Genomic DNA, 27399 nt, shown 5'->3' with positions numbered 1-27399 from the left:
TGGTTTCGGTGGCCGGAATCTGTTGGGTGGAGGTGTTGGGGTGCCCACCGTAGTCTCCATGCTTTGGGCCTCCTTCTGGGTAATGGGCAATTGGGCTGTTATTTGGATTCCAAAGATGTTGGAACTGAGCTGGAAGTTTGATCACGGGTGGGGCTGTTTGTTAGGCTCTATGTGGATCGGATACTGGGCTGCCTGGGTGTCTTGCTGGGCTGAGGTTGATTGACACTTTTCCTTTTGGGCGGCTCTGATGAATGAAGACGGAGTGGATGGTGATACATCATCATCTACTCCAAATACTGTTTAATTTTTTATCTTGGTCGCAAAGACTAGTTTCTCTGAGGGTTTTTTATTCTGCTTCAGAGTTCCTAGGTCTTTGTTTGAAATAATGGTGTGTGGACTTTCTAAAAGGTGGGTGTATTGGGGGCATTGTGGGTCTTATTCTTGTTTTCAGAATAGGTTTTAAGGTTCTCTAAGGAACGATTCTTTCTGTCAACCCCTTAGGGGTGTTTCGTTTTTGTACTGCTTGCTGAATCTATATAATGGGCTGACCTCTTTTGATAAAAAAAAAAAATTAAAAAAAAAAAAAGTTGAGAGTCAAATAATGCATTGGTCACGGCAGAGATCGATCACATCCATATCAAAATAATCAAATGGTATGAATCTGGTGAATCACAAAGAAAATTAATACCGACAAACTTGACCCACTCAGTTTAACTTTCATTCTATATCGTTCACTAGTCTGACTTGATTATCATCCTTAAACTAAGTTTACAGGCAGCCGCCCACCGCACCATAGCTCATGCTTGAACATGATCATTTCAGGGTTTCCTTGTTGTTTAAAGCACAAAGTTGATCGAGTACTTAAATATAAAGATCGATGCTTCATGTTCGTGAAGGTTCATCAATCACAAGCAATGAGTGTGAATGCAAACCCCACACTACATATCAAAATTAAGTGGAGACAAAGTGGGGGGAGAGGTGTTGGAAGTCTCAAAGTCACTGAGACCTTCCTCGAACTAGAGCACAAACGCGATTATCAAACTTTTATATTAAGTTATTTATCAAAAATAGCACTTTCGTCGGATAGCTGAACAGAAATGATCTCTTTTCATAACATTAACAAAAAATATCATGTTGTGTGATTTTGCAACGTATTCATAGTAGATTTAATCAAAAAAAAAAAAAAAAAAACGTATTCATAGTAGAAATTTTGTTCATCAATATAGAGTTTCATAATATTATTGACTTTCACATTAATTTTTCACAATATTTTGTATGTGAAAACTATTCTAAACAATTTATGTTATAAAAATATTATTTTTATTGATGTTATGCTTTTTTATTAATTATTCGAACTATGTAATATACTAATATATATGCTCGTTTAGTCGTTTTAGGTAACTGCTTTTTATAAAGTAGATAATTCACTATTTCTGATCATCGTGTGCAATGTACTTCAATGACAGCATCAATTTCTAGATATTTAGACAAAGATTATTCTTACAAAAGACGGTCAAATCAAAAACATTTCAAATCCTATCTGTGATTATAGTATTCAAAGGCTTTTCCTTTTTGTCATCAAAGATTGAAATGATGATAATGTATGACAATCGGATAATCAAATTTTTTTTTTTCCAGCTGTTTGACTAGTTCTTTGCATGAACCATCTTTTCAAATGGACCGGAAGCCTCCTTGAATTAGATCCCTATAGAGTACTGGAACCAAATTAGACAATACCATTATCTCAAATTAGAGTAATGATTAATAATTTAATTAATCTCCATGCAATCATTGGTCCCCCTTTTTCTACTTCACATACAGATGGATCTGGTGCTCCATGTTGTGGATTTGATCACATGAGAAAAATAGAATCATCTTAATGCTCAACAAGTCCAAGATTCTTGTTGTTTAGTGTTTAGTGTTTAGTGTAAGCATCATGAGACACTCCATTATTGCTTCATTAGTAATAAACAATGGCTGCGTTGGATTTCTCCTATCAAACCAATGAAATTATTCTATGCACCGACGGTATAAATGATTCAACACTTATAAAATGATCTCAACCCTTGATATTTATAATTAATATTTTTATTAATAACCTAAGAGTGTATTTAATATAATCTAACAAATGCACGTCGGTGCATTGAATCCTCCCCAATCAAATTAAACATTTTCTTTTCATCTTGAGTGATGACAATGAATGAAAAGGCAATTAGTTGATGAAAGCAAAAGGAGCATGGAGTAATATATTCCTGGTGGCGAGGGGGGAGGAAGCATTTTGACAAGATTTCCCTAGTACGGATTAGTCTCTGGACCTAGGAAGCATTTGAGGACACCATGTGATTGAACAATAATAAAAAAAATGTAGCATTGTTAATTACTAAGCAATCATCTTACTAATGACCCACTAATCCATTTATTGTAGAGGATTACTCATTACTCTTAATCGCACTTGAGGCCACGTTTGATGAGATTTGGCTCCTCCAATTTAATGATAATGCTCTCTTGATTAGTAGGAAAAATTTGGTTAATATTCTTAAGGGCTAATTACTGTTTAGTACCATGTGGTATGGGTCGAACATCAATTCAGTCCCTCGACTTTCAATTTCATCAAAAACACCCTTATACTATCATTTCTCGTCCAATAGGTCCATCCGTTATGATTCCGTAAATTTCAGCCGTTTAGCTGATGACGTGGCGTTTCAAGTCAGCACAGGTGGGGCCCACAAGGAAGTGAAATTCCCAAACTGACCCTGGCCAACCAAATATGAAAAAATGCAAAATAAATTTCAGTCTTTTTGAGGTTGGGAAGACTCGAACCCACACCAACACATATGCAAATGAAATGCCCAACCACCAGACCACTTGCATGGTATTGCAATATTACAAACAAAAATAATATATGTATAATAGTTTAAAAAAAACTCTCCTTCTCCACCCACCTCTCTCCTTCTCCTCTTTTTCTTCCTCTGCGCATTCCCAATTTGCCGGACTTGCTTTGGTTCATTCTTACATGTTTTCGTTGCTTCTGCGTCTGGTGTGCAGCGCTGGGCAAAGGCTGGAGGTTGCCGGAATTCGATTTGGAGCAGATCGGGTCTAGTGCTGCAGGCGGGTTGAGTCTGCAAGCGGTCTGGGCTGTAGGCGGAGGCAGAGGTGAGCAGCAGCGCGTTGGGATTTCTTCCTTAGGCAGTGAGGCCGGTCTGGGCTGTAGTCCGGCAAACTAGGAAGGCACAGAGGAAGAAGAAGAGGAGAGGAGGAGAGAGGTGGGTGGAGAAGGAGAGTTTTTTTAAACTATTATACATATATTATTTTTGTTTGCAATATTGCAATACCATGCAAGTGGTCTGGTGGTTGGGCATTTCATTTGCATATGTGTTGGTGTGGGTTCAAGTCTCCCCAACCTCAAAGACTGGAATTTATTTTGGATTTTTTCATATTTGGTTGGCCAGGGTCAGTTTGGGAATTTCACTTCCTCGTGGGCCCCACCTGTGCTGACTTGGAACGCCACGTCATCAGCTAAACGGCTGAAATTGACGAAATTATTACGAATTGACCTATTGGACGAGAAATGATAGTGTAGGGGTGTTTTTGATTAAATTGAAAATCGAGGGACTGAATTGATATTCGACCCATACCACAGGGTACTAAACAGTAATTAGCCCTATTCTTAATAACCTAATCCAAAAATGGTTTTAATTTTGTGTGTACGTCAAAAACAATGTTTTCATTTTTGAAGTTTAAAACTATATTATTAGTATAGTTTTAAACATAAACAGAAGATCAACAACAACAAAAATGAATCGTCTGCTCTTTCCAAATCCTCGTCGTAATGACTTGGAGTTCTGTCAATGTCAAAAGGCGTTGGTTCCAGGTCAATTTATTAGGAGATTCTTTCTGCGTCTCTCACTACCTATGGGTCAGCACCAATATCGATCAGTGTCAGCAGACATTAAGACATGTGCAATGTGCACTGGTTTCAAGACCACTGTGGGTTGTCGCACCATCAAAATCGCATCTCACTGTGTAGAGGTGCAGTCGCCAGCATGTTTGCTTTCAGGCTCTCAGATTTGGCAACCTTAGGCATTGGGCTTTAGGTAACATGGCTGGTATAGAGGCTTCGCCCATGCTGTGCGCATCTTAAATCTGGTCAGACCTACCTATAGAATCAAAATTGGATCTTGATCTAGTTCTAAGTCCTTTTTGGATTTCGATCTGAGATCAAGGTCCTGCGATAAGTTTGATTCTATTTGGACTTTGTCCTTCACTCATCTGATGAATAGTAGTTTTGATGCTTCTTGATCTATTAAAAAAACTTGGGACTATTAGGTGCTTAGGGCATCTCCAACAGAGTAGCTATTTTTAAAAAAAATTAAAATTTAACAAATATTAGGATAAGTTCTATCTCCAATAGAATAGCTATCAAATACCTAAATTTAGCTTTAGCTAAACACTCTAGCTATATTTAGCTAGGATGAGAGAAAATTTAACTAAAACCTAAATTTAACTTTAGATTTAAGTATTCTGCTGGAGCATAACCCAATAGTTAACTAGTTATATTTTACTTTTAGCTATAAATATAAGTATCATTGTTGGAGATGCTCTTATTACCTGCTATTAAAATTTTTTTGTAGCTTCACATTAATTATATGATAATCACCTGCTATTAAAATGATATCCATCAAAAGATTTATTTAACTTGGAAAGGGTGCATCAATCTATTTTATTCAAGTGTGATGGCATATGCATTATTCACCCCACCATAGCAGAAAGGGACCATTTCCATTTCCATGTCCATTTCCTGGAAGGTGTGACCAATTCAAGCTTGTGGGGCAAGTTTATCTGTCTATCAGAATCAACAACATTCATCAATATGTTTGTCTTGCCCCAACCGACTCTCGGAGAAATGCCCCCAAAATAGGGGCATGTACGTAATAAGCACCTAGAAGTCCCAAGTTCTTTTTTTCTTTTTTCTTTTTGGCGGTGAAAGTCATTGGTTTTATAATTTTCTAAGCTATATAGCCTTTAACTAATCCAAGTTGGCGGCTATTGTAGAAGAAGTTAAAAACAAGGTTCAGTTTTTCAGTACCTCTCATCATTTTAGGAGCATATAAGCTTTGCATACACTTGCATCTGAGAGATTCCCCATATGCCTCCTGCAAATATCTCTTCGAACTCAATTTAAGCTTTTCATCTTGAATCGTATTGTTTGTTTATCTCATGCACACTTTTGCGTGAAAGATTCACACTTTTCTTGAATCTAGACAGACTGTTGGCCTTAATGGATACCCTTCTGGAAGAGCTTCCAAATTCCATGAACAAATTCACATTTGACCAAAACTCCATCCCTTCCTTTACAGATCAAAATCCTGCTGATCAGTTTGAAGCCAATCATGAATTCACAAATCCCAGTTTCTCTCCGGCCAATTCATACCCTTATACTGATTTCTCTTCATCTTCTTCGGGTTTGAGCTCCGAGGGGGTGTATTCTCCAGACACCAGTGACTCCAATACCATCCTCAGATTCATCAGTGAGATGCTTATGGAAGAAGAAGACTTGGAGAACAAGCCTTGCATGCTTCAGGACTGTTTGGCTCTCCGAGCTGCTGAGAAGTCCTTATATGATGTCCTAGTCCAGGAGGATCCCTCTTCAACCAGTCAGAATCTCACTTCCACATACCAAAATGTTGGGAGTCCAGATGATGGCAGCAACCACAGCAGCAGTAGCTCTATTGCTGGTAGCAACTGGGTTGACTCGGATTTCAATTATATCCAAGAGGTTTTAGATACTGTGGTTCCAAACTCTTTTGTTTCAAATGGCAAGGGTGGAGTTACAGATCTAGAAGGCAACTCATCATTTTCTGCGGATGCAAGGCAACTCTCTGATGATGTGAAGTTCAGTCCAGATAAGGATGAAAGTGATGAGTCAAGAAATGGATCACGGGGCAAGAAAAATCGTTACCGGGAGGATGGTGACTATCTAGATGAAGAGAGAAGCAACAAGCAGTCGGCAGTTTACGCTGACGAAATTGAGCCAGAAGAGATGTTTGATCAGGTACTACTCTGTCAGGGTCATAAATCATCTTCTTCTCCTCAGGTATCTGAGCTCAAAGATGGAAATGGAAAGCTGCAGCGTAACGGCAAGCCAAAAGGATCCAAAGCCAAGAAAACAGGCAAGAAAAAAGCAGATGACAATAAAGAAGTGGTGGATTTACAGACACTGCTTACTCAATGTGCACAAGCTGTTGCAAGCTATGACAAAAGGAATGCAAATGAACAACTGAAGCTGATAAGGCAGCACTCGTCTCCCTATGGCGATGGAACTCAAAGATTAGCTCATTACTTGGCCAATGGCCTCGAAGAACGCTTGACTGCGACGGTTTCATCGTACAAGCAGTCTGTTTGCTTTTCCAGAGGTAATCTGTCAGCTGCTGTTATCTTGAAAGCTTACCGGACTTACATCACAGCATGCCCCTTTAAGAAGATGTCGAATTATTATGCCAACCAAACGATTCGCAAGCTGGCAGAGAAGAAAACCAGGCTTCACATAATTGATTTTGGTATACTCTATGGGTACCAATGGCCTTGCCTTATCCAAGCTCTGTCAAAAAGACCTGGCGGACCTCCCATGGTTCGCATTACTGGAATCGAGTTTCCCCAATCAGGTTTTCGACCTTCAGAAGGGCTTGAAGAGACAGGGCGCCGCCTACAGAATTACTGCAAGAGAGTCAATGTCCCATTTGAGTACACTGCCATAGCAAAGAATTGGGAAACCATTCAGTATGAGGATATCAAAATCGACAGAGATGAGGTGACTGTAGTGAACTGCTTGTACAGGTTAAAGAACTTACCAGATGATATAGTGTTGGACAGCCCCAGAGACACAGTTTTGAAGCTGATCAGGAGAATCAACCCAGACGTATTCATCCATGGAATTGTTAATGGAACCTACAATGCACCCTTCTTCGACACACGGTTCCGGGAGGCACTCTACCATTTCTCTTCCTTGTTTGATATGTATGAGGAGACTTTGCCCAGAGAAGATCCAGACAGGCTGCTCTTTGAACAAGAGGTATTTGGTAGAGATCTTATCAATGTGGTAGCATGTGAAGGTTCAATGAGGCTTGAAAGACCTGAAACATACAAGCAGTGGCAGATTAGAAATAAAAGAGCTGGGTTCAAGCAGTTGCCATTAGATCAGGACCTCTTGAAGATAATAAAGACCATGGTGAAGTCAAATTATCATAAAGATTTTGTTGTCGATGAAGATGGCAAGTGGGTCTTGCACGGATGGAAAGGCCGAATAATCCATGCTATTTCTTGCTGGAAATCTACTTGATAGCTAGAAATCATGTGTTTCAATGTAACAAGAAACTATCTATATTGTTGTTTAGTTTATTACTTGATGTGGTCCATTGCTTGGTATATAACTTGATGTGGTTTATTTTTTAGTTAATTAGATTTTTCAGGGTAAGAATCATGATCCTGACTTCCTGAGTTTTGTTTTCCTCACGAATTCAGAACTAGGGTGATCAAAAGTCGCAGCATAAGAGGCAATCAGAAGGATCTAAAACAATGGTTCAAAGAAAGACAACAGGGAAGTAGTAGATTTATACACTGCATAATCAATGTTCACAACCTATAATCACTGATCTGTTAGTAAACTACCGAACCAGATAAGACATCATGCATCCCCCCATGTTGGCACAACCCAGAGGTCACCTCATTATTTTTCTGAGGGGTTAGAGATTGGAGGCAGGCTTGGCTTGCACTACAACCCCATCAGATTGGCCTCTTATCAGTACGCAGACATCAGCTGCAAATATTTTAATAGCTTACCAGGTATTTGTTAGTTTGTTACTGCATCCCATTTCGAGAAACTTCTTTAGCAATATAACTGTTGCGGAACTGGTGCAGAAGGCTTCATTCATTCATGGGTAGTCAGTGGGACATAAAAGGCACCTTTTTTATCACACGGTTCATAGAAGCACTTTTCCAGTTAATTGCACTCTGATATTTTTAGTTCATTGCTCTTTGCGAAGATCAATGGAGGGTAATATTTGAAAGAGCAGTATATGGCAGAGACGTACGCAACTGTGCGAGGCTGGAAAAAGTTGAGAGGCCGGAGACATACAAACAATGGAGTATTAGGACTCTCGAGGCTGGGTTGTAGCTCCTGCAGAAATTGAATGAGGATTCTAGACTTGATGAAGATGGGCAGTGGATGTTGCAGGGATTCGAAAGGAAGAATCCTCATGGCTCTTTCTTGTCTGGTAGGACTAGGAGTTTCACAATGTCATATAACTACCTACAACTTTCTCATAAAGAACTATAACAATCTGTATTTGAATTGTTCTTGAATCTTTCCTTTACTACGTTGATTGTTAATTTTCATTCAAATGGAGCTGGAATATGGATTTGTAACATATCTGAATCAAACTTGAGGAAACCACTACTTGATATGAACATCATGACAAATGACACCCTTGATACTTAGTAGTATGAGAAAGTTAGATTAGAGATTAATACATTCGTAAAAACCACTTCTAGCTCAACAGTTTCATTAGTGGGAATAAACTTCTTAAATTCTTTGCTATGGCGTAAATTCCTCAAGGACCTGAAACAATTCAATCAAAATGCAAGCAACCAACTCGAATTCAAAAAACACAAAGCAATGCAGTAATGAATCAAACTTTTTCAAGAGGAATGAAGATTAGTACAACCTAGATCCTATGAGATTACCTGGAATGTTGGGAATCCTTCTTGCTTCACTAATCACGCAAGCTCCAACTTTCCATTTTCACCTGCTAGATAATTATACTTTGTCCCATTATGATATTCATTTACAACTCATGATGACATATTCTTTGACCCAAAATTGATGGCTGATGATCCAACCTAATTCTTCTTCATGTAATTCAAACTCTGATTGAATCTTCTCAAAAAAAAAAAAAACTGTGATTGAATCTACTACACTACTTGAAAAAGATGTTTAATGAAATGAGCACACACCTTAAATGACATATGTAGAAACTATTTCTTACATCCCTTTACTCATTTACAAATTCTCTAGTTGTTAACTGTAATATCTACTACATCAGTTCCTCTTCTGTCCTCTTCTAAGTCGACCTATCTGTTGTTTCCTTCTATTGTTGGGTCAAGTCACAATAAAACATAAAACCAAAATCGAGATTTAAAATTAAGCAGCATAAGGATGCAATCATGCATGCAAATGAAATCATTGTGTGCCACACAAGACACTGGGATACACCAGTCCAAGCAGACAGAGAAACAATTCAAGATCTTGGTCTAGAAAAATCAAAAGATTCTATTTTGTGGAAAAATCCCACTTTTATTTTATTGTAGGGAAGTTATAAAAAAGTTGAGAGTCAAACAATTTGTTTGTCCAGGTAAAACCATATCCATATCAAATGGGATGAATCTGGTCCACCATGAGTCTATTAAAATCGTCTTAATTTGACTTTTCAATACCATAATTGAACAGATTGAATTAATATCCTTTAATAAATCATAGCTATTATGGGTATGGGTAAAGCACAAAGATATTTGTCTAGTACTCCAAGGTGTTTGATGTTCATGCAATCATGGAAAATTCTATCAATATCAATATCAATATCAGAACTCTTGCAAGGATTTGTAATGCATTTGAATCCACCTTGAGCAAAGCAGGCACTTACTACTTGACATGACACCCTTGATGATTAAGGTGTAACACAAATTCTGGACTATTGAAGATAAACATCCCTATGAAACACTTGTAACTCAATCGTTCCATAAGTTGGGAAAAACTTGTTAAATTCTTTGCAATGCCTTAAAACTTAAAAGACCCTCAAGGACCTGAACCACATGAATCAAAATGCAACGGCAGTAAAGAATCAAACTCTTTCAAGATTAATTCAATCATTAGATTACCTGGGATTCTGGGAATCCTCCAAGATTCCATTTTGACTTGCTACCACATCAGATCTCATGATACTCGATTCCCTGAACCCAACCATTCGCTTTCTTGTCAAAGATATATGGTTTCATCGAAGCCCAGAAATTACCTACCCATTAGGCTGCGAAGCCCAGTGGCAGGAGCTCCTAATTGGGTTTCATTAGGTAGGCCCCGAAAATTGGAAAACGGCTATAGTGCTCCCAGTATCAGTGCATCAAATCTCTACTCACGAGTCACGATGCCCTCAAAAGTTTGACAAAAAATAATTACCCCTATTGAGTTTTATTTATTTAAATAAATACAAGATTTTTTTTTGTATATATTGAAACAAACAAATAATTACCCCTACACACACACACACATAATATTTTGTAAGACAAACAACAATTTATTGATAAACATGGCAGATATTATAGAATTATTATGTGACCCGACAAAATAAAATCATTATAGTTTTGCACAAGCACCTGCCTCACTCCCAAGTTACACGACTAAAAATAAAATACAAGTAAAATATAAATGATATCTCATACTCTCATGTTTATTGTGGGTCATTCCCCAAGTAAATATTGTGTGTACTCGATAAGAAGAACATCGACAGATCAAGAAACTACTAGCACTATTGATAATGAATTCCAATAGCAAACTACATTCACTAAATTAAGCTGAAAGCTATCACTTAAAAAAATTATATCATAAATTTTCCATATTACTCATCACATAAGACGATAAAAAATACCAAAACTACAACTCAAACTTGTTTCCTTACGAGCTGCATATTTCCAAACTGGTCCATGACATATTCCATCTCGAAAGCTTGATTCAAATTAACTCGGACAGAAGAGTCATTATTTCTTGAAGGAGGTTGGCTCTTTTGTGGAGGCGGCGGGCATGTGCGTTCATCATACGTTACAAATCCCTTGGATTTTGGGGTTGTTGCTTCTCTATCCTTATCATCCGTCATCGACCACCAATTGTTGCCTTGTTGTGACATATTGAAAAGCTCGCTTGATTAGTCTCTACTGGCTAAAGCAAACGAATTTGTGTTGAGAATAATTTGTGAAGAGAACCTAAGGTCAGGGCCTCTATATATAGAGTTGTGTACTAGTTAAACTGCTTTTCCTTAATTCAAAAGGACCCTAATGAAGCTAAGAAAAATCTTTTCCCAACCAAAACAGGCAAATATATTAGTGAACCCAGTAGGAAAAGGGAAGAAGGAATCCAACGAATATAGAGCAAAGAAATACAGCTGGGCCCAGGAAAAAGCCCATTAGAAAAAGCCGATCACTAACGAGGGACAGAATTGTCTTCTTATCGGCTAATAAATCTCAGCTATTATGGGTATGGGTAAAGCACGTACTCCAAGGTGTTTAAAGTTCATGCATTCACAGAAAATTCTATCAGGTTTTAGATCATTGGTGCTCTTCACCTTTGAACCGTTAAATTCAGTCAATGAAAGTTAACCGGTGAACTGTTGGATTATCAACAACAGTGGAGAGCATGAATGCTCTAGACCACTTGAAAACATCCCTGCAATCACAATCAGAGAGTAGGAGATGGGCATTGGAGGTTCCGAGGCTTCAAAAGCTTCAAGAATCCATATCGAGTTATTAATCCTGGACTCCTTTGAACAAACTGCAATGTGTCACCTGCAACTCAGAACATGACACAATCTGAGTTAATGTTGATTTATTCAACGAAACTGACTAAGTGAATCAGCTTAGCTTGGCTTTATGGCCTAGATACTTGTTAGTGATTCATTTTATAAAAAACAAGGGGGCCATAAACAAGGTTGGCAACGGATTTCTCCAATCATATTGAACCTTTTCCTCTAGTGAGGACTGATGAGTGATGAATAAAGCTGAAAGAAAAAGGAGCTGGAATAAACATTACACAATAGAAGGAATAGAAGCAACCATCTTTATAGTTTATACTAACCCAAAAATTTATTGTAGGATAAATCAGTGCGCTAAAAGCACTTACCGGTAGTGTATGATAAATCATTGTGCTAAAAGAACTTACCGGTAAAATTGACACCAAGTAAGTTGGGCGTTATGATGAGGTAGCTTCATATAGTATGTTCATACCTGATATGAAATGGTTCAGTTAGACAAAACATGTGCTCAAAAAACATGTATTTTCAGTTTTCACAGATTGAGTTGATAATATGTATCAAACTAACCTCATCCCTCAATGCAATCTCAACCCGCATGTGGATCAACACAAACAAATAGCATTTGGAGATGAAAGATTCGGACTAAAGACTTTATGCAAACAAGGAAGCTTTAAACAATTTGGAAAAACAATATGATCCTCTATCTTCAAATGTGATGGCATATATATGCATTATTCATTCCATATTATAATCTGTATCGAAAAATAATTCCATATTATAATAAGGGAGAATTCCCACTTCCTGGCTGGTGTGGTCGATCAAAACCATTGGCAAAAGAGTCTGTTTCACCATTCATCATACTGTGACTGAAACGCCCAAATTAGGTGTAGAAAAGTAAGAGGCACATACTAGTTTAATGATTTTGATCACTAAAATCCAATGTGATTGGTTGTACCTAGGCTTTGTATCCTTTCATTTATTCTAGGTTGGCGGCCATATTTTTCAGTACCACCCAGCTCTCTTTAATTTATTAGGAGCATATACATTCACTCACTTACACCTTTATGGATGAATTTCCAAGTTCCATGAATAATTTCATGTTTTACCAGAACTCAATGCCAACTTCAGGTCAGAATATCCTTGTTACTGAATCTGATCAACACAATCATGAATTCAGTGATCCCAGTTTCTTTCCATCCAATCCAAACCCTCCTTCTCGTGATGATTCATCTTCATCTTTGGGTTTGAGCTCACAGGGGGAGTATTACTCTCCCTCTATTGCTACTCTCCAATACATAAGTCAGATGCTTATGGAAGAAGACTTGGAGAACAAACCCTGCATGCTTCAGGACTGTTTGGCCCTCCAAGCCGCTGAGAAATCCTTACATGATGTCCTAGTTCAGCAATATCCTTCTTCGACTAATCACCTTCTCACTTCTTCCACTCAGCAAAATGTTGAGATATCTGATGATTTCATTAACCACAGAAGTAATAGCTCCACTGCTGCTAGGAACTGGGATGATGGCTCAGGTTGGATTTCTTTTCAAAATGTTCTAGAATCCTCTCCTGTGGAAAATGATACCCTTTTGGTTCCAAAACCTTTTTCCTCAAATGGAAAGGGTGAAATCATAAATCTAGAAAGGGACCCATCATTTCTCATACAGCCAAGGGAGCTGGCTGAGGATGGGAATGACTCAACAAACGGATCAAGGAGCAAGAAAGATCGTCAGTGGGAGGATGGTGATTATCAAGAAGGGAGGAGCAACAAGCAGACAGCATTTTACGCAGCTGAATCTGAGCCACCAGAGATGTTAGATAAGGTACTGCTCTATCAGTATCAAAACTCATGTTGTTCTCTTCAGGAATCTGATCAGCTTAAAAAGGGAAGTGGACTTAGAGGATCCAAAGGCAAAAGAACAGGAAATAAAAAAATGGATGACAACAGAGCAGTGGTGGATTTTCAGACACTTCTAACCCAATGTGCAAAAGCTGTTGCAGGCTATGACATAAGGACTGCAAAGGAACAACTCAAGCTGATAAGGCAGCACTCATCTCCCCATGGTGATGGAACCCAACGATTAGCTCATTACTTCGCCAATGGCCTGGAAGAACGCTTGATCGCTGCGGTTCCCTTGTACAATCCCGTTTCCCTTTTCAGTTATAAGATTTCAGCTGCTGATGTCTTAAAAGCTTACCAGACTTATATCAAAGCATGCCCTTTCAAGCTGATGTCAAATATCTACGCTAACAAAACTATTTTCAAACTAGCAGAGAAAGTAACGAGGCTTCACATAATCGATTTTGGTATTCTCTATGGCTACCAATGGCCTTGCCTTATCCAGATGCTTGCAGAAAGACCCTCCGGACCTCCCATGCTTCATATTACTGGTATTGAATTTCCCCAATCAGGATTTCGACCTTCAGGGAGGCTTGAAGAGACGGGGAACCGCCTAGCGAAATACTGCAAGAGATTCAATGTCCCGTTTGAGTACAATTTTATAGCACAGAGTTGGGAAACCATTCAATATGGAGATATCAAACTTGACAGAGATGAGTTGACTGTAGTGAACTGCTTGTACAGGTTAAAGAACATACCTGATGAAACAGTAATCAACAGTCCAAGGGATACAGTTTTGAAGCTTATCAGAAGAATCAACCCAGATATCTTCATTCATGGAGTGGTTAATGGAGCCTACAATGCACCCTTCTTCGACATACGGTTCCGGGAGGCGCTCTACTATTTCTCTTCTTTGTTTGATATGTTTGAGGAGACTTTGCCCAGAGAAGATCAACAGAGGTTGCTCTATGAACAGGCAATATTTGGTAGAGATATTATCAATGTGATAGCATGTGAGGGTTCCAGGAGGCTTGAAAGGCCTGAAACATACAAGCAGTGGCAGATAAGAAACACTAGAGCTGGGTTCAAGCAGTTACCATTACACCAGGAGATCCTGGAGGAAGTTAAGTGTATGGTAAGGTTAGATTACCATCAGGACTTTGTTGTCGATGAAGATGGCAAGTGGCTCTTGCAGGGATGGAAAGGCCGAATAATACATGCTATTTCTTGCTGGAAATCTGCTTGATTTTTAGCAATTTTATATGTTTCAATGTAACAACTACTATCTAGTCATTGATGTTTGGTTTATTTGTCGATGTGATCCATTGCTTAGCTTATAAGTTGATGTGATTTGTTTTCAGTTCTTAACTAGATTTTCCCTGGTGAGAGTCATGAGCCGTAGTCTTGAATAGATTTCCTATTCCCAGGACTATATTAAAAAATACCTAAGGAGTCCTAGGTAACAAATGTGCCCTAAGAAGAAATCAAAAGGATGTAAAACAGAGGTTCACAATATGAACAACATGAGGGAATAAGTAGTGGATTTGTTCAATCAATTTATAAAACCTATACCCACCGATCTGCTAGTAAGCTATTTAACCATATTTGCTCTTCCCCTCATGTTGATACAACCCAGAGGTTAATTAGCTTATTATTTTTCTAATAGGTTAGAGATTGGAGGCACACTTGGCTGGCACCATAACCCCAACAAATTCCCCTCTTATAAGTGTGCAGACATCAGCTGCAAATATTATAAGAGCTTACCAGGTATTTGTTACTGCATCCCCTTTCAAGAGGGTGTCAAACTTCTTTGCCAATACAAGTATTATGCAACTGGCAAAAAATGCAACAAGGCGTCATTCTTGGGATAGTCAATGAGACATAAAAGACGCCTTCTTTGTCAAGAGATTCAAAGAGGCACTTTTCCCACTTGATTGAACTATATGATGTTTTTGAGTCCATTAATCCTCGTGAAGATCAATGGAGGTTAAAGTTCTGTATATAGAAGAGACACAATTAACAAACGCCATGGGGTGTGAAAGGCTGGAAAGAGTTGAAAGGCAAGAGACATACAAGCAATGGAGGAGTGTCAGGATGCTGGGTTCAAGTAGCTGCCATTAGGCCAGGAGCTCTGGCAGAAATTGAAGAGTATGTCGAGTTTGACTGGTGAACATAAATGTAGATGAAGAATCCTCATGAGAGTAATGATTTATCTTTTCAGAACTTTCCTAGGACTAGGAGTACAACCTACTCTTTAGGAGTGAAAAAGAACTGAAACAATCTGTATTTGCTTGGTTCTTGAATTTTTCCTTTACTAAGTTGATTATTCATTTTCATTCAAATGGAAGCTGGAACAAGGATTTGTAATGCATTTGAATCCACCTTGAGCAAAGCAAGCACTCACTACTTGACATGACACCCTTGATGATTAGGTGTAACACAAATTCTGGATTATTGAAGATAAACATCCCTATGAATCGCTTGTAACTCAATCGTTCCATAAGTTGGGAAAAACTTGTTAAATTCTTTGCAATGCCTTAAAGACCCTCAAGGACCTGAACCACATGAATCAAAATGCAATGGCAGTAAAGAATCAAACTCTTTCAAGATTAATTCAATCATTAGATTACCTGGGATTCTGGGAATCCTCCAAGATTTCTTTTTGACCTGCTACCTCATCAGAGCTCATGATATTCGATTCCCTGAACCCAACCACTCGCTTTCTTGTCAAAGATTTATGGTTCATCGAACCCCAGAAATTACCTAAAAACTACCCATTATATTGAATATTGGCTTTAATTTGATTGGTGGACAAAGTCAAATGTGAAGAGCCCATGGGCTGCCTAGGTTAATTAGGTTATATATGCATCCCTAAGTTAATTAGGGAATATATATATATAGCATTGCTGCCGCAGGGATTGGTTTTGTGTGAGAGAAAAATTAACCTAGAGTAATGGCCTATTCTCAGTTTTACTAGGGAATTGGTTGAATTGGGGTTTGGGTAGAGAGTTTATTATCAAACTCTAATTGTATTCTCTCCAATTGATTATAGTGGAATTTCTCGCCGGCTCCGAAGTAGACGTAGCTCAATCACATTGATTGAGTGAACCACTATAAATTCTTGTGTTCTTGTGTTTGCTTTCTTTTTCGTTGTTCGGTTGCTCATCTAGTTCCATATCAATATTGTGTTTGTTACGCTTCCGCACAACACATTAGGCTGCGAAGCCCAATGGCGTGAGCTGGTATTTGGGTTTCATTAGGTAGGCCCCGAAAATTGGAAAACGGCTACAGTGCTCCCAGATGCCTCTATGCATCAAATTGTTTTTTGGTACAGAATCTATGCGTAAAGTTTTAGTGTTTCATGCATTTTACTTCAAATCTCTACTACTATAAAATGAAATCCTCAAAAGTTTGACAAAAAATAATTACCCATATTGAATATATTGAAACAAATAAATGCAAGAGTTTTTTTTGTTTTTTTTTTGTATCTATTGAAACAAACAAATAATTACCCCTGTATATAAATACACACACACACATATTATTTTTGTAAGACAAACAACAATTTATTGATAAACTTGACCCGACAAAATAAAATTCATTACAATTCTGCTCAAGCACCTGCCTCACGCCCAAGTTACATGACTAAAAATAAAATACAAGTAAAATATAAATGATGTCTCATACTCTTATGTTTATTGTGGGTCATTCCCCAAGTAAATATTGTGTACTCAATAAGAAGAACATCGACAGATCAAGAAACTACTAGCGCTATTAATAATGAATTCCAACAGCAAACTACATTCACTAAATTAAGCTAAAAGCTATCACTTAAAAAAATTATATCATAAACTACATCACATAAGATGATAAAAAATACCAAAACTACAACTCAAACTTGTTTCCTTACGAGCTGCATATTCCCAAACTGGTCCATGACATATTCCATCTCAAAGGCTTGATTCAAATTAACTCGGACAGAAGAGTCATTATTTCTTGAAGGAGGTTGGCTCTTTTGTGGAGGCGGGGGGCATGTGCGTTCATCATACGCTACGAATCCCTTGGATTTTGGGGTTGTTGCTTCATCCTTATCTCCGGTCATTGACCACCAGTTGTTGCCTTGTTGTGACATATTGAAAAGCTCGCTTGATTAGTCTCTATTGGCTAAAGCAAACGAATTTGTGTTGAGAATAATTTGTGAAGAGAACCTGAGAATAATTTGTGAAGAGAACCTAAGGTCAGGGCGTCTATATATAGAGTTGTATACTAGTTAAACTGCTTTTCCTAAATTCAAAAGGACCCCTAATGAAGCTAAGAAAAATCTTTTCCCAACCAAAACAGGCAAATATATTAGTGAAGGAAAAGGGAAGAAGGAATCCAACGAATATAGAGCAAAGAAATACAGCTGGGCCCGAGAAAAAGCCCATTAGAAAAAGCCCATCACTAACGAGGGACAAAATTGTCATTTTATTGGCTAATTTATCATTCAAAGTAAACCCCTCTAGTGTTTCTGCAGTTCTTGGTTTCACGGCGAGAGAGAGAGAGACAAGTCGAGCTTAAAGTTGCCGCCTTTAGTTTTCAATTGGGTTTCTGAGCAAAACCCAGAAGCTACAATGGCGAAGCGGGAGCTTTCCAGCACTGTGAAGAACTTAAAGGTACAAGAATTAAACAACACAGCTATACAAAGCCTGGTCTTTTCCTTCTTGTGATTTGTTTTGAATTGATGCTCAGTTCTAGTTTCTATTTTGAAATTTGATTTGGGCCTTGCTTAGTTTCATCCGGGTGTCTTGAATTTCTGATGCACATCATTGAACTTGAATGTAATTTTGTTTGTTTGTTTGTGTTGTGTAACCATAGTTCATGCAAAGAGCAACTCAGAGAGAGAGAGAGAGAGGAGATGGTGAAGAAAGAAGAAGAAGAAGAAGTCAAACCTGATGGGGGTTTTAGCTCAGCAGTTCCATTAGTTGGGAATAAACTTCTTAAATTCTTTGCTATGGCTTAAAATCCTCAAGGACCTGAAACAATTCAATCAAAATGCAAGCAACCAACTCGAATCCAAAAAACACAAAGCAATGCAGTAATGAATCAAACTTTTTCAAGAGGAATGAAGATTAATACAATCTAAATCCTATGGGATTACCTGGAATGTTGGGAATCCTTCTTGTTTCACTAATCACGCAAGCTCCAACTTTCCATTTCCACCTGCTAGATAATACTTTGACCCATTATGATATTCATTTATAGCATGTTTAGCAGACTTTCTATTGGGTTAACTACAAAGTACTACCAGACAACAAGATTTTTGACACCAAAGTCCACAACCTTTTCCCTTATACAATTAAGGACACATACTATTCTCCCTTTAACCTTTTACACAGTATTAGCTTTTTCACAGTATCAATTCATTCTTTACTTTTCCAGACTAACCACAATATCAGCCTAAGGACTAGCCTTCAACATGCCACAATTTCACCTAACGACTTCCTGTCTAAGCGGCTACTAACAGGGCGGAATCGCTGCTGCCTTAGTATGAAAAAGGGGTTCGATCTTTAGAGTAAAATATGAGGATTGCTACTGCTTATTAACTGCTACTGTTTCTTAAAAACATAAATGTAGTAATAGCAAAATATTTTTGTGACAAGGTACTGGGCACAAACTGAATTTATTTATTCAAACATAAACTTCAGATACAGAATCCAGAGCCTCACTCTTGGGTAAACAGCTAAAAAGCTGTTTAGCTATCCATAAGAGTGATTACAGATACTTACTTGTAATGAAAGCACACTGCTTCACACTAAACAGGAAGAGAAGAGCACACTGCTACTATGGCTTTCTTGGTTGAGAGACTATGAGTCTTTCTCAATTTTCGAATCTAGAACTGATATGGAAATTTTCGAATGCTTTACAAATGAAACTAAAGCTCTTTATATAGAGAGCGGAACTCAAACTAGAATTCAAAACATAAAATGAATAGAACAACTCCGTGATTTTTCTGCTTTCCATAGTGCTCCGGCTAGTGGAGGTCGGACGAGAAAATCAGATTCCTTTAGGTGAAATGTTTTTCACCTTCTTCTTTTTGAAAAGCAAAGCGACCTTTGGGAAAAGTCCAAAAGTGCTTTCGGTGTTCTCTACACCTGCTGCTTCACATGTTCTCGTCTGTTTCTTAATTATGACCAAAGACAAAGGAGTTATTGTCTGTCTGGGCCATTCTGGCTGTTGTTGCATTATCCTCGACGTCTGTATCAACATACATTTTGTAGTGATTGTCATTTTCAAGTCTTTCCACCCACTGCATGCATGCCATCGTCGAGTCTATCTCTTTTCTGGTGAGAGATAGGAACAGGTCACTGCTGACTACGTCAGGATGATCGTAAGCAGTGATAATTGTTTTTTCTCCTGCTGCTAGGAAGGTATTGCTGACATCTTCAGAGATGATCTTCTTGATGTATTCTAGGGTCATGGCTTTCATCCAAGGGATGCTTGAGTTTGGTTGGCCATTATACCCAACACAGGCAGGCTGAAGGTATTGTCTTTGAATAATTCTCACATAATGATACGGAGAAATATATTCAACCTCACCATTTGCCTTCTTGATCCATTCTGGAGGGGTGGATCTGAACTTCAGACGAAGCGTACAGTCATTTTTTCTTATATTCTTGACTGTGTTGACAAGGATTGGAGGCAAGCCTTTGAGATCATCATTAGATTTAGTTCACAGATTATGGACAAAACCATTTTCAACAAGCCAAAGCTTGTGTTCTTGTGAATGTTCACTCTGAACATTTACCAGGTATCTTCCAACATAAGGTCCTGCAATGATGAAGAGGGTTGGAGGAATACGATCTTTAGAATTATGACTTCCTATCAGACAATGGAATTCATGCCAGTCTGATTCTTTTAGTGCTATGATAGGGATTCTAGCACTTTCAGGATCTTCTAGGAAGTGAATTTTTTTCTTTCTTGACAGCACTCTGCTGTATTTCTTCGAATTGTGGTCTTGCATTCTCATAAAGTTCTTCAGCTAATGCAAAGAGAGCTAGAAACATTAGACCACTGCTTCTTTCCTGAAAGGCAAATAACAGATTATCCAGAATTGTCTTCTGGTGGTAAGCTAATCTCCTGCCAGTTCTGAACACCGGAGTATCGAAAGTTCGAAGTTCATAATTAAAAACATTTATTACTCCAGTTGGAGTAGGTTTGCTTTTTGGCAAAGCAACAGCCGTCAACGGTCTTGATGAGCCTTTACCGTCTGCCGTTTGAGACGGGCTAGTCAATCCTTTACCCTGGGATTGATCAGTTGTGGCTAAGCCTCTTGGACTTAGCAGAAATCTCTTGAGGATTTTTTCTTTGGGATCCTCATTGGTTTCATGTTCTTTCCCAGCTCTTCTGCTTCTGGGATTTCGACCTTCGTCGTTGTCTTAATCTTTTCTACTGAACATGGATAATTCTCTTGTTAAGGCGTCTGGAAGATAGTTCTTGTTTCCTGCAATTAATTCAACAGCATAATCATATTGGTTAAGAAATAATTGCCAGTTTGCTAGTCTTCCTCTATCAGCAGTTTTATCAAGTTTGAAATTTTTGAAATTCTTTACTCTGGCACAATTGGTGCGGACAGTAAAGGGTTTTCCAAGGAAAGCTAGAGAATTTAGAATTGTTTTCTTAACAGCCAAAATTTCTTTTTCCCCTGTGGGATAATTCAGTTCTGCAGGGCTGAACTTGCCACCACAAAATTTACAGATCTTTTCAATGTTAGTTCCAGGCGCTCTCGCCAGAACCACACCAGACCAATAATTATCACTCGCATCTGTTTGGAGGATAATTTCATCATTCTCTTCTGGTTGTTGAAGAGGAGGGAGTTTTTTGCAGAGATTTTTTATCTGCTTCACAATTTTTTCATCGTCTTCAGTGAAGTTCCATTTTCTTTTGGAACTTGTTTTAGGAGATAACATTGCTGTTAACCCTGATATTTTTGGGATAAAATCTCTCCCATAATTTATGACACCAAGGAATCTCTCTAGACTCTTAGCATCAGGAATTCTATTTGGGAATTTCCAGATCTTCTCAAGGATATGAGGTTGGAGTTTTATTACTCCATTTTTGATATTTATTCCTAGGAAATCAACTTCATCAAGGATAAAGAAGATTTTCTTTTCACCTAGGATGATTCCATGCTGAACTATCAGCTTTACAACCTCGTGGAGGTGTTTCATGTGTTCTTCTCTATTTTTGGAGAAGACCAGAATGTCATCTATGTAGACGACGCAAAACTCCGCAACATGCTTGAAGATATTATCCATTTTTCTCTGGAAGATTGAGGGAGCTTGCTTTAGGCCAAAAGGCATTACTAACCATTCGTAATGTCCTTGTGGTGTTCCAAATGCAGTGAGAGGAATACTCTCAGGATGCATCTTGACCTGCCAAAAACCCGACTTTGCATCGAATTTTGAAAAGACTTTAGCTCCTCTGAGCTGGTTAATCAGTACTCTTACTTGAGCAATTTGATAACCGTCTTTGACAGTCTTCTTGTTGACATCTCTATAGTCAATCACCATTCTAGCTTTTCCTCTTAGATTTTCAGCATGATTTCTCACGTAGAATGCTGGAGCATGATGAGGGCTAGTGGACGGTTGAATTAATCTCTTGTTCAGGAGATCTTTAATATCTTTTCTGAATTCTTTTTAGTCCTCCTCTTTGTACTGAGGAATGGCCTTGACATGACAGATAGCATTCATGTCATGTAATCTCAATTCACAGACCACTGGGTCTTTTTCCCAAAACTTCTGAGGATCTACATCAATGTTCTGCTCAAGTAGTTTCTTGATTTTTTCAAGAGTGGGAATTTTCTGAGACTCAAACTTATTCTGAAAGTGCTTGAGGTTATGCTCATGAATGAAACTAGCTTCTTCTTCTTCACTAGTTTTTTCTTCTTCTTCTTCTTCAGAAGATTCAGAAGATTCTTCAACAAGTAATTCTTCTTGTTGTTTGATTTGGAGTATGGGTTCAAATTTGGGTTTGTAGGGGATAAGATCACCACTATTCTGTTGCGATCTCTGATACTGGGTAGTAAAGTTTGGACCTACAATACTTTTGGCTTGAGTAAGCCTATCTGCCCAGAACACCCGTTCTCCGTTTCTGAAGCCTATTGCTTCTTCATCCTGAATAAATCTCTGTTGGAGAATAAAATCATTTCCCAACAAGAAATCTGCGCCTTGACCTTCAGATTGCCAGACGTTGTGGATGATAAATGTTCCTCCACCAATGGTGATGTGAACATTTTTTGCTACTTTATTCATGGTGAGATGGCTTCCATCAAAAGTAACACCAGTAGCTGTTTTCTTTTCTTCTTTCCAGAGTTTTTCTGGAATTGCAAATCTTTTTGCAACTGTAAATCCTGATCCATTATCTACAAAGGCATGTAGATGATATTTTTATGGTCAGGGAATTTTAGTCCAATCTCTATGTAGTTGCTGTATCTACTCGTAGAGACGACTTTTGATTGTTGAAGCTCATTTTCTTGAGCTTGTTCCTTGGGAATGAATGGTTTACATTCTTTTGGAACAATTTCTGGTGGTTTGACCAGTTCAAAATTTAAGTTTTCATCAGTTTTTTCTTCATCGATGATTTCTTCCTTCTTTTTTGAGGAAGATGGTTCCATGATTTTTTGGAACAAAGTTTCTACTTCTTTCTCTTTTTGTTCAGAGAAATATTCTTCATATTCTTGTTCAACCAATTGGTTGACAAGACCATTCTTGGTTTTTCTTCTTGCTTCAGCTATGAAGCATTCTTTGTGATAAGTCTTCTTTGACTCTTCACAAAACATAGGGAGACCATTCTTTTCATGACATAAACAGAAGTCACAAACGAATGTACCAGGGTTCACCTGATAAGAAGACATTAAAGATTCTGTCTTGCTTTCTTCCCAATTTTTGATTTTCAAAACATTCATTTGTCTAGATTCGAAGTACTCTACTTCAGAATCTGTCTCAGACTCGGATGAATCTTCTTCTTCAGACCAGGCAGAGTAAATTGACCTGTCGTCTTCTTCATCATCAGAATAGGCTATTTCGTAGCCTTTCATATTTGCAGATTCTACTATATGCTCATATTCTTCAAAGAGAGCTTTAGTAGAAGATCTTTTACCCTTTTCCGGGCATTCATTGGCATAGTGCCCCTTCAGCTTTACATAACCAACATCTGCAAGCTTTCTTGCTTGGTTGTTTATGTTGATGAGTATTTTTCTTTTTCTTGAAGAATTTCTTTTTTGGATCTTCATCCTGTTGTTTCTTGGAACTTTTCTTGAATTTCCAATCTTTTCTTTGATTACTCTTTTTGAATTTTTTAGAGTAATATTTTCCTTTCTTTCTGTGGAACTTGGATTCATGACATCCCTAGTTGGTTGGCATGTCAAGTATTCCATAGCAGAAATTTTCAACTCCTTTGAGTTGTTTCTTAGCCATCTTTGCTCTAAGATTGGCTTTGCATTGTTCCTTTAGTAATTGCCGGATTCTATCGGCAATTCCTCTAACTGAAAATCTTTCAATTGGTTTTTCTGCTATGCTTTCTCGCACAGCTGTTCTCCATGGTTCAGGGAGTTTCCTGTGCAACAGGTTGACTAGATCAGTGCTTTCTAGTTCACCAATTGTACAGTAATATTCTTGAAATTCATTCAAGTATTCTTCAAAATATCTCATGTCACAAATTTTGAGAGCATAGATATTTGATTTGGCCATTTCTCTGGCTTTTTCACTCATATTTGCAGAATCTCCACAGAACTGATCGTACAAGGGTACTGCAAAATCATACGGAGATTTCGAAGCTTTGATATCTTCCAGCCATTTTTTTCCTCTGGCTGTTTCTTTGAATGAGAAATAATATTTCTTAGCTACTCCTGTGAGAGTAGTTTCGAAGTACATCTGAAGATCAGGGGCTTCGAATTTTCCAAAGGTGAGAGCAGATGCCATCATCAGGCTGTCTACCCATTGGTCAAGAGTTTTTCTCTTGTCTAGAGTTTTATCTAAATCTAACCAGATACCAAAATTGGTAATTGGTACTCTGGGTATCTTGTCCTCTGGGACAAATCTTTGAGAATTTCTTTCTCCATTTCTGCCAGTAGGGGCTTTTTGTATAAGGAGTTTTACTTTTCCCTTTTCTCTTGTAATGAAAGTTTTGGAGCTTTCTCCTTCTTCCATTTCAACATCTTGGTAGGGAAGGAGTTTTCTTTCCTTTCCTGGATTGAAGTTTTTCATTTCCTCGATTAGTTTCTCTAATCGTTCAGGGTTCTCGCAAAATTCTGCTTCTTCATAGAGATCATAGAGCTTTTGTGCTCTAAGCATATTAACTGGTCTATTTAGATCAGCTTCTAATTCTTCTTCAGTGATGGACTCTGATGGTTCTTCAGAGTTCTTTGTACCACTAAAACTAGCTTCTCTAGTGCTGTAGCTTCTTCTAAGAAGATTCTTGTTTATCCTGATATTCTCAGGACAGACATCACTTTTTCTGTGATTTTCAAAATTTAGACTGATTTCTCCAGTCTTTCTACTTTCATAAACTTTAGCTTTTGCACTTTCTGCTGGTAGCTTCGGACCAGATAATTTCCATTCAATAGGAAAAGTTACTTCATTCCAAGTAACCTTGTGGATCTGCTGTGAATGGTTCTTCTGACTGGTGAGGAATCCAGTAGTAAGACCAGGGATGTTAGATATCCTTGTCTTTGGCTCTACTGTAGTACTCATCAGTTTATAGTATATCCTGTATACTATTGCCAATTCTTGCATATCATTTTTCATAGATATGCCATCCGTCTTGACTCTCAGTCTTAGACAGTGAGCTGCATCTTTCAAGCTGGTTGAGAAGTTGGGGAAGCAGTTGAAATATGCCACTTGGTTGCATAAAGATGCTTCAAGGGTTCCCAAAAGACTAGCTTGAAAATCTGTTAGTCTATTGTCTTGTAAGACACATAGAACTGAACAGTTTATGCCTTCCCGAGCAAGAAGTTTTATGCCTACTTGGACTGCTCCAATATGCATAAATTGATAATTTTTTGCTTTTGCTCTGGCAACTTCAGCAGGAGTGATCAGTAAAAGATCGGTTTCTCCTGTTGTAGAGGGGATTGTAAATTCTAGTAATTTGAAATGATGGCTATCCATCAGGTCAAATGTTCCCCTTTTGTATATTTGTTTGAAATCTAGCTTTGGAATTGAGGCGTTTTTTACCTCATGCTCGATTTCATTATATTCAAATTCTTCAGCATTTAGGAGTTGTACTCCTTTTTTTTTCCCGAAGATGCTCATCATGTTAACATCTCGAGTTTCTTTCGGATTTTCATACAGAATACTAGTAGAACTAGTTGATGGATCTAGAAAAATCGGAACAGGATTCTTGTCAGGTTTTTCTAATGGTTTGAATCCATTAGCTTTCTTTGGTTTTACTGTAGGCACTTTATTGTCCTTCAGTATAATTTTCATAGAATCCAGCGTTTTTTGCTGTTCAATGATTTTTCTACTAACACTTGTTAGCTTTTCTTCTTCCGGTTTTGGAAGATCTTTGATATAATCCAGTTTGTTTTCCAATTTTTCTAATTGGTGGATTATAATAGGAATTTTTTCTAGATGTTCTTGATATCTAGAAATTTCTTTCTGCAGGATCTGATATTTTTCATCAGAAGATTTTAATAGAGAATTCAGTCTCTCTATTATTAAATCAGACATTGTCCCCATCGGGGATTCCCCTGCTGAGCTATTTTACAAGTTCTGATACCAGTGATTTGCGGATCTAACCAATGCTCATATAATCAAGAGGTTTTTGTTCCTCTTTGAGTATATATAAGAGATTTTCAATATCTTCTTCTATTTTATAGATTCTTGTTTGAAGCCTAAAAATAATATCCCAATAATCGGGAGTTTCTCTTTTAAGATTTTCTCTGAAATCTTTCAATTTTCTCAACTTTTCTCTTTCTTTTCTCAATTCCTTGCTAGTATTTTTGCATATAACATTTAACTCAAGTCTGTCGACGATCGATATTATGAATAGTAAAAATAACTGTTTACCTTTGAGTATAGAGGATGGATTTATACCTGCAATATGTTTAAACAAACAAATTCAAAAGTATGGGCCCACTACGCTCCGTCATTTTTAATTTTTACTGAAGGAAAGGTAAATAACAAAGAAGAAGAAAAGACAAAATGTCCTTAACGGTGCGTTTGGATGAGAAAATTATGAAATCCGTAGGAATTTATAAATGATGGAATCTTTAACTCCATCAATCTAAAATTCCATTAATTGAAATTTCTATTGTTTGTTTGTATCTATTTAGGATTTGAAATGTGTAATAAATTAAGAAAGTTTAAAATAAATAAAAAAATAAAATTGAAAAAAGCCTTGTTTTGGAAATGAAAATTGAATACTGCAAAGGAATTCGTAAATGACACATATTTGGGTGGAAATTGAAGTGAGAAATTTAAATAATGAATTCCTTCTTTTTTTTCCACAGGGAAATTTAAAATTTCCAATCTGATAACGCCAAACGAGGGAATTAGCTTGTAGGAATTATGAAATCCTCACTTTCAATTAAATTCCATCATTTTTTCCCTCATCCAAACACACTCTAAGTGTCTAAAAACAAATGTAGTGGAGTTTTTTGTGTTTTGGAGTTTGGTCAAGGAGGTAGGTGTAGTTTTCTCCTTTCTATTTTGACTTCTTAGCTATTTTGGAGAGCATGTTTTGTTTTTTATCTATTGTAGCAGCTGCACCAGACTCCTAAGTGGCTCTCCATCATAACTTTTAACTATCTCGCTCCTAAATATAGAGAGCGAGATAAGGCTCTATCCATACTTTTTGAGTTATTTTATGTATTTTATAAATATATTTAAAGTTTAAACTATTTAGTTTTCATTTAAAAAATAATATAAATTCAAAATTAGCTAAAATAGAGAGAGTTGATATAGACATATTTCTAAAGTGGCTAGCCAAAATAAGTTTTTAGCTACTTTGGCT

General features: G+C 37.6%; 2 protein-coding genes and 1 long non-coding RNA gene across 3 annotated transcripts; 2 read left to right on the top strand and 1 right to left on the bottom strand.

The window, feature by feature from the left end:
* The first annotated feature begins 5026 nt into the window (after positions 1-5026).
* LOC133731822 (scarecrow-like protein 30) lies at positions 5027-7398 on the top strand. Its single transcript, XM_062159249.1, has one exon. The coding sequence runs from the start codon at positions 5279-5281 to the stop codon at positions 7334-7336; it is 2058 nt and encodes a 685-aa protein (XP_062015233.1). The 5' UTR covers positions 5027-5278; the 3' UTR covers positions 7337-7398.
* Positions 7399-11324: 3926 nt separating this feature from the next.
* LOC133731830 (uncharacterized) lies at positions 11325-16156 on the bottom strand. The gene is made up of 3 exons (XR_009856834.1): positions 16038-16156; positions 11978-12042; positions 11325-11604 (listed from the first exon to the last, which is right to left on the bottom strand). It is a non-coding gene; the product is annotated as an uncharacterized LOC133731830 (long non-coding RNA).
* LOC133731824 (scarecrow-like protein 30) lies at positions 12590-14723 on the top strand. The gene has a single exon (XM_062159251.1). It carries the CDS (start codon positions 12635-12637, stop codon positions 14651-14653), a length of 2019 nt encoding a protein of 672 aa, XP_062015235.1. The 5' UTR covers positions 12590-12634; the 3' UTR covers positions 14654-14723.
* Positions 16157-27399: the final 11243 nt, after the last annotated feature.

Source organism: Rosa rugosa, chromosome 2 (assembly GCF_958449725.1).
Source record: "Rosa rugosa chromosome 2, drRosRugo1.1, whole genome shotgun sequence".
NCBI classification, from domain to species: domain Eukaryota; kingdom Viridiplantae; phylum Streptophyta; class Magnoliopsida; order Rosales; family Rosaceae; genus Rosa; species Rosa rugosa.
This window is presented reverse-complemented; position numbering and strand designations above follow the sequence as displayed.